The 7,846-nt window shown below is 46.8% G+C and overlaps 2 protein-coding genes across 2 annotated transcripts; one reads left to right on the top strand and one right to left on the bottom strand.

The window, feature by feature from the left end:
* The first annotated feature begins 594 nt into the window (after positions 1-594).
* On the top strand, positions 595-1,058 carry LOC141126718 (histone H3). The gene has a single exon (XM_073612682.1). The coding sequence runs from the start codon at positions 618-620 to the stop codon at positions 1,026-1,028; it is 411 nt and encodes a 136-aa protein (XP_073468783.1). The 5' UTR covers positions 595-617; the 3' UTR covers positions 1,029-1,058.
* A 1,170-nt stretch (positions 1,059-2,228) lies between these two features.
* LOC141126717 (histone H1.5-like) lies at positions 2,229-3,164 on the bottom strand. Its single transcript, XM_073612681.1, has one exon. The coding sequence runs from the start codon at positions 3,032-3,034 to the stop codon at positions 2,372-2,374; it is 663 nt and encodes a 220-aa protein (XP_073468782.1). The 5' UTR covers positions 3,035-3,164; the 3' UTR covers positions 2,229-2,371.
* Between the last annotated feature and the right edge of the window lie 4,682 nt (positions 3,165-7,846).

Genomic DNA, 7,846 nt, shown 5'->3' with positions numbered 1-7,846 from the left:
TAGAGAGGATTTCAGTGACAGACATCCTATGGGTTCTATAGTGGAGCTGTCCACAGAAGACAGTGAAGGCGGAGATGTTCCCGGAATGACCTCTAGGTGGCAGAGTGGAACGATAGATGTGATGGAGTCCGGAGAGCAGAGAGCCTCAGCCCCCCACAATCCCCCTGATCCCCATTACAGGGGACATGAAAAGTGTTCTTTATAAGTCAGATGTATACCGTGATCGGTGACCTATAAGAAGTGAGCATGGACGGATCCCCCTGATCCCTGTGCTGTGTATTTGGCGGAACAGACAACAGCTGCTCAGTGTGGAATTCCCGCTCACACTTTATATTCTAATTAATAATCCACATTGAAGGAGTTCAGAGATCTCCGAGTATTGTGATGTGCGGAGATTTTACTTTGGATTTGGGAAAACAAAATAGCGATTTATTGCAAAAATAGAACGTGCAGATCTAGGCGGGCAATTTGAAAAAAAAAAAAAAAAAAAAGGCGCTTTTCAATGAGGAGGAGGAGTGTGCTCTCATTGTCCAATCAGAGGGCTGGAGATGTGTATAAATAGCGCTGCAGAGCGGCATAAGTTCACGTTCCTTGTATCAGCGAAGCACTGAACAGTCATGGCAAGAACCAAGCAGACAGCCCGTAAGTCCACCGGAGGCAAAGCTCCCCGCAAGCAGCTGGCCACCAAAGCCGCCCGCAAGAGCGCCCCGGCCACCGGCGGAGTCAAGAAGCCTCACCGCTACAGGCCCGGCACCGTGGCTCTCCGAGAGATCCGCCGCTACCAGAAATCCACCGAGCTGCTCATCCGCAAGCTGCCCTTCCAGCGCCTCGTCCGAGAGATCGCCCAGGACTTCAAGACCGACCTGCGCTTCCAGAGCTCCGCCGTCATGGCTCTGCAGGAGGCCTCTGAGGCTTACCTCGTCGGACTCTTCGAGGACACCAACCTCTGCGCCATCCACGCCAAGAGGGTCACCATCATGCCCAAAGACATCCAGCTGGCACGCCGCATCCGCGGGGAGAGGGCATAGAGAGAGACACTCCGAACTACTACTAATCCCAACACAAAGGCTCTTTTCAGAGCCACCACATCCTCCTATACAAAGATCTATATACTCCATCATCATCACACCGACTATGACAGGGAAACTCGTACAAGACATCCACACATCTCCCCACCTCCTTCCTCAATAGACATCTACACCCACTACATACCGATTATGTTTTACACTACTCATTTTTTTTCTCTAATCTTTTCCTCTGGACTGCTCCATGCTGTGATAGAACTTAAGTCACTTGTACAATAATCCTGTCAGTCCAGCCAAGGCCCCCCCGGGACACTCCGCCCCCCTCTTTCCCTATCCATCACTTCTCATCTCTCCAGAGACCCGTCTGGAAATATGAAGGCTGACTAGGAAAAAAAACTGCCAAGTCCCTTTTCTCATTTTATTTCAACACTACCGCCTTATATCGGTGAACATTTCTTCTACTTTATGGTTTATCTGAAGGGATTATGAATGTTTGGCCGGGGGGACCATATTTGTACAATGGGGGGCTCATGAGAATAAGAGAATTATCTTTGAGTGCGGTGTTAGATTGTCATTTATTGATACAATTATTTCCAACATCAATCCATCACAAATGGAGAGACTAGAAGGAACAATTCATCCAGTATTGTGTGAAAAAATCCGGGGAACTCCCTTTTTTGTTCCATTATTCTCTACCGCCCATGGATGGGGGGGGGGGGGGGGCTAATTGTTGCATAATGGAAAACTGTGAAATTATGGCGGGCAGTTTGAAAATTTCCAACTCCGCCAATCATAACAGCCTGTGCTTCATCTGTCAACCAATGAGAGCGTTTATAGTATCCTACAATGAAATTTCTGACATGGAACCTGAAATGTATCCGTTTCCCTCCGAATGTGATATCGGGGCCGCTAGACCTGGGGATGGTAAATCTGTAACTGGATATTTATTTAGCAAAGAGTGCATTGCCCACATAACACAATGATCTTGTCGCTGATCATTCTTACTCCACCTCCCTGGGGAGATCTCCCAGTGCGAAAATTGTCTCCAATCCGCACCACAGAAGTGTATATGTATATATATATTGGGGGGGGGGAGAATACCTGAAGCTATCCTTTGTATCAATGACGGATGTCATGTGAAGAGTCCTGTGATCGGATCTCCCGCTGTATTCTATATTATTCTATAGAGGGGATTGTGTAAGGTGGTCACATTGCTCTGTATGGAGGACTTCTAATGCGGCCCCCCCTGGTCGCTGTGTGTATGTAGAGCTCTGTCAGGAGGAGGTGGGTGGCTCTGAGAAGAGCCTTTGGGGGGTGTAGATGAAAGGAGGTCTCTCCGGTGGGGATTATTTCTTCTTTGGAGCGGCCTTCTTGGGCTTGGCTGCTGTCTTGGGTTTAGCCGCCGCCTTAGCCGGACTCTTGGCGACTTTTTTCGGCTTGGCTGCAGCTTTGGGCTTCTTGGGGCTCTTTGTCACCTTCTTGGCAGCTGCAGGCTTTTTTGCGGGTTTCTTGGCGGCCTTCTTGGGGCTCTTGGCTGTGGTGGGGGCTTTGGTGGTGGTCTTCTTCTTGGGGGACTTGGCTGGCTTCTTGGCGGCCGGCTTCTTGGGGGACTTGGCCGCAGCCGATGGCTTCTTGGTGCTTTTCTTGGCTCCTGCCGCCTTGTCCTCCTGCTTCTTGTTGATCTTGAAGGATCCGGAGGCTCCATGTCCTTTGACCTGGACGAGGGTCCCCTTAGTCACCAGCCCCCTGATGGCGATCTTGAGGCGGCTGTTGTTCTTGTCCACATCGTATCCTCCGGCGGCCAGGACCTTCTTGAGGGCGGACAGGGAGACCCCGCTGCGCTCTTTGGAAGCGGCCACGGCTTTGACCAGGAGCTCGGACACGCTGGGACCGGACGGCTTCTTGCTGCCTTTCTTGGCTCCTCCGGCTGCCGCCTTCTTGGCCGGCTTCTTCTTGGCGGCGGGCTCCGCAGGAGGAGCGGCGGCTGGGGCGCTCTCAGTCTCCGTCATGATTCTGCAAATATTAGCACTGTAATAGATACATAGAATTGCATTTGTCGCTTTGGCTTATATAGAGACGTTCTGCACTGCTATTGGTCGGCAGAAAGCTTTAGTGCCTACTGCTATTGGTTGCAAATAAGACACGCCCACTGACTTTCACTCCCGAGTTGGGGAATCTTCTCTCTCTTGTTGTGTTTCCCGGGCAGAGAGAAAAACGACTTTTATTGGGAATAGAACGATGTCCGATCTTCATCGGGGACCCGATCTGCTCACTGGACTGTCACTTATCGGGGGGTCACTTACAGCTGTCAGGAGCTGCTGAGGAGGCTGAACACAGAGGCTGCAAACACAGCCATCCTCCTGAGTGTGTGTCCCATTCTTCCTTCTATCTTGTTTTCTACACAAATTCTACCCAGAAAACAATCTTCTCACATCTCCCACTAGAATGATCTTCACATTAGATGAGTGAAGAGTGACCATCAGGAAACATTTCCCCCTAATACACAACTCTGCTCATCTATAGCTGAGTAGAAGGAGCCTGGAACAAAAACATCAGCCGGTGACATGAGATCCTTGTGTGATGTGATGGCAGATATTGTTATACATACAAATGTCTCAGCTGATTACACAATGTCATGTTTGATGTGCTATGTATCATTATCTGGTCATCATGATACATAAAGTGTTATCCAGATACTTTGAGTAAGCCGATTGCTACATTTTGCTAAACAGCTACTCAGGAGGAACAATGTTTGTTTTGAATTCTTGTATCTCAAATTTCATTTCATGAGTTTATTGATCAAAGAACCAATCCATCAACATTTCATTCCCCAATTTAAACAATCAGTAATAAGAACTTTGCTGGTAATCATCATTTTAGCTATCTTATACAATCCGTACCCTGGAAGAGGGCCTATGCCTACTGAGAAGAGTGGCATATACAGCCTACAACTGAACAAGCATCCTTTCCATCATGCTCATGTCCAATGAAAACTGACTGGTCTCTCCAAAATACTTGACCAGGATCCTCCTGATGGCTGTTTTTGCTCCTATGTACCCACTTTAAGCTGGGAGACTGCGGCATATTGTTTGTCTTTCTTTTTTTTTTCTAGCTACCTACCTACACATTGTTGTCCAGATCCACACCGTACTGATCTGGAATGTTTCTTTGCACCCCAATTATTTAGCACTTATATTCTAACAGTCCATAGTTCTCAATTTTATAAGATACTTTTTTTTATCAACCCACGGATACCCTTCAACGACCCCTCTAGCCACTTCTGGACCGCCGCACGCCAATATACATCCTAACTTTGAAGAGGAATATTGTTGTTATGGCAGCAGCTAGCTGCCATAACCCCGGTATTCTCTTCTTCGGCCGGCGGCTCGCTTTCCGATAATAGTGGTCTCTGCGGCAGATTTACTTTTATCGGTGGCGGGAGAGGGGCCCCCCTCCCGCCACGCTGGTGCCCTCTGTCGGCAGTGGTGGAGGCGATCGGATGCTGTCCCTTGTGTGCCATGGAGATGAGTGAGGGGAAGATGAACCCCACCCGTCTCCATACTATTGTAGGGTGGAAGCGAAGTCAAAACGTCACTTCCGCCCATAGCTCATAAAAGGGACTTTTTTGTTCTTTAAGTGACTTTTTTTTTTTTTTTTATCGCATTTTTGTGTAAATATGAGATCTGAGGCCTTTTTGACCCCAGATCTCATATTTAAGAGGTCCTGTCATGCTTTTTTTTTTTTTTTTCTATTACAAGGGATGTTTTCATTCCTTGTAATAGGAATACAAGTGGCCCCCCCCAGTTCGGGTTGCAGCAGAACATGCAAACAGACCTAAAATGTGTGTGATCACACGAACCCCGTTAAAGTCTATGGGACTCGAACGTGAAACATCAAAAGTGCTAATTTTAAAGGCTAATATGCAAGTTATTGTCATAAAAAAGTGTTTGGGGACCTGGGTCCTGCCCCAGGGGACATGTATCAATGCATTTGTTTTATTTTTTTTTAAACGGCAGTTTTTTCGGGAGCAGTGCTTTTAATAATGCTTAAAGTGAAACAATAAAAGTGTAATATTCCTTTAAATATCTGCCTGGGGGGTGTCTATAGTATGCCTGTGAAGTGGCACGATTTCCCTGTGTTTAGAACAGTACCACAGCATAATGACATTTCTAAAGGGAAAAAAAAGTCATTTAAAACTGCTTGCGGCTGTAATGTAATGTTGCCCCCCCCCCAGCCCATTACCAGGGCCTTTGGGTCTGGTATGGATATTAAGGTGAACCCCGCTATCTAATTAAAAGAAAAAAAAAAAAAAAAAAATTGTGAGTCCCACAGGCCCTATATACTCTGAACAGCAGCAGTATACAGGCGGTCCCCGGGTTACAAACAAGATAGGGACTGTAGGTTTGTTCTCAAGTTGAATCTGTTTGTAATTTGGAACAGCTACATTTTGTAAGTGTAGCTCCAGCTAAAAAATCTATTTTTAAGCTTTTTGAATAACATGGGGAAGGGTTATCATCACCCCTGTAACATTTGTTTTGCTGTCTGTGCCCCTGTTCAGAAGATTTCACCTCACTTTCTGTCCCAATGACAATTGGATTTTGAAACTTTTGGGTCATTAGGGAAACAAGGATTGGTGATAAAGCATGAGTGGTGACACCTTTTTCCCATATTAATTCTTACAGGAGAGAATTTCTCTTCCTAGGGGTAGATTTCCTCTCACTTCCTGTTGTCTCATTCCATTTCTAAGTAGGAGTTGTTTGTAAGTCGGATGTTTGAAAACATGGGACCTCCTGTATATACTATACGGCCTGCCCTATACACGCTGCAGAAATTTGGGCCTTTGGTGCTGGTGGTACCAGAACATTGTAAGCCCTCACAGTTACTCCTGGTGGACGCTGGAAAGGGCCCTGCTGTGAAATATTATATCAATAATTGTAATTACATGCCCCTGTTAAACAGGGGCAGAAAAATTGGGCCTTAGGCAGTGGTGGTGGTGGTGGTTGTGGTGGTACAACGCTGTAAAGCCTCACAGATACTTTTGTTGAGCGCAGGAACAGGCCCTGCTGTGAAATATTAGATCAAAAATTGTAATTTTTTGCAAAGTAGATGTAACAATGACAATGTATACATAACATACAACACAATACTCCTCAATGACTAAGGCAGCTAATGGAAGGAAATACATTGGATGAACAAAATATCTCTTACAAGGGGGATATAACAATGCAGCCCTGGTACATTTAAAGACGTAACCTTATAGTGCACACTATGCACCTTCCTCTTATGTAATTGGAAGATCTTGCTAGGAAGAAGAGGAGATAGGAATACCAGGGGCCCTAGACAAGATAAAAATAAATAAATCAATAATTCACAGTGTGTAGAACCTTTAATCTCAGGGTATAATGTTACTCTCAGGACATGCATTATAACTTATACTGTCTGTTAATCCTTCCGAAGAGGGTTCCCCCAGAATAAATAAGTCGCCAGGCAGGAGGGGGCAAAACGCTCCGACCTCCCGCGCCTGTTGTTCAGTTTGACTGGGAACCTAAGTATTTTACCACATAAGATGGACAGCCTGAGAGGAATTTCAACAGGGATGCTCCTCCCGAGCAGTCCCCCAAGATCATCACCCCACCCCAATGGGAACACACTGTGGGGTGTGAGAGCACCAGGAGCCCTCCCGGGTGAGGCAACCCCTTATCACCCATCGGTTCCCCTGGGGAGCCGCTCCCGCCAGGAAGATCCCCAGGCGTCGCAACCCCAGGATGGAGCCAACGGTCTCATTGCCCGGGTTAGAGAAATAAAAGTGACTGGCTGTCCCCTATGCTAGGTTACCAAACTAACAGTTGAGGACAATCTATGTAAGGCTTATGGAAAGATCTAAGCCTTGTAAAACTCAAATCTGATGTTAGAGAGTGTAAGGAAGAAGAGGGGAAAGAGAGTGAAAGAGGAGCAAGAAGGAGGAAGAAAGAAGAGGGAAGAGGAAGGGAGTTGGGGTGAGGTATGTGAGGAAGGAGTGTAGTCTCGTTGAACTCCCCCCTACGTTAGCAGATGACCTGGGTAAAGTGGGACTCGGACATACTTGGCCCAAGGTTCCCAGATCCCTTCAAAGCGTTGGACCGTATCACGCAGTTTTGCCACCATTTGTTCCTGTGACATTATCCACAAAATCTTCCGCTTGGTGGCCGAAATGGACACTGAGGGGTTTTTCCAGGCTTTCGCTAGTGTGATTTTGGCTCCCAAACACATAAAGAAGATAAGTTGTTGTGTGGTTTTAGGTGTGTTGTGTACTTTGCGGTTTAGCAGGATGTATGTGGGGTCCTGTGGTACATCTATCCCAGAGACTCTCCGCAGAAGATGGAGAAATTAATTCCAGTAGCTCCGTATGCGGGGGCACGTCCACCAGATATGATGCATCGTGCCCATATGACCACAGCCTCTGTAACATAGAGGGGAGGAGTCTGGGAATATCCTAGAGAGCCTGGCTGGGACATAGTACCATTTAGTGAAAACTTTAATGTTAGCCTCTATCAAAGCAATATTTAAGATACCTTGATCTGCTGAAGGCTTGGAACCACATGTCAGGATCCCACTGGATGTCCAGGTCCAACTCCCAGGATTGTGCGTATGCCGGGATGTCTGTCCTATCTGCCAGGGAAAGGTAGATAATGGAGATCCCACCTTTTTGTGAGACTATCGAGGAGCACCATTGTTCACCCATCGTGACCTTAGGAGTGTTTAATTTGTCAGTCCAAAGAGAGCAAAGGAAGTGCTGTATTTGCGACAGTCTGAATGTTTCTGAGGCTGGCATTTCCAGTGTA

Source organism: Aquarana catesbeiana, linkage group LG02 (genome assembly GCF_042186555.1).
Source record: "Aquarana catesbeiana isolate 2022-GZ linkage group LG02, ASM4218655v1, whole genome shotgun sequence".
Classification (NCBI taxonomy): domain Eukaryota; kingdom Metazoa; phylum Chordata; class Amphibia; order Anura; family Ranidae; genus Aquarana; species Aquarana catesbeiana.
This window is presented reverse-complemented; position numbering and strand designations above follow the sequence as displayed.

Coding starts and splice junctions, on each gene's coding strand:
- LOC141126717 (XM_073612681.1), bottom strand. CDS start 3,034: ATGACGGAGACTGAGAGCGCCCCAGCCGCCGCTCCTCCTGCGGAGCCC.
- LOC141126718 (XM_073612682.1), top strand. CDS start 618: ATGGCAAGAACCAAGCAGACAGCCCGTAAGTCCACCGGAGGCAAAGCT.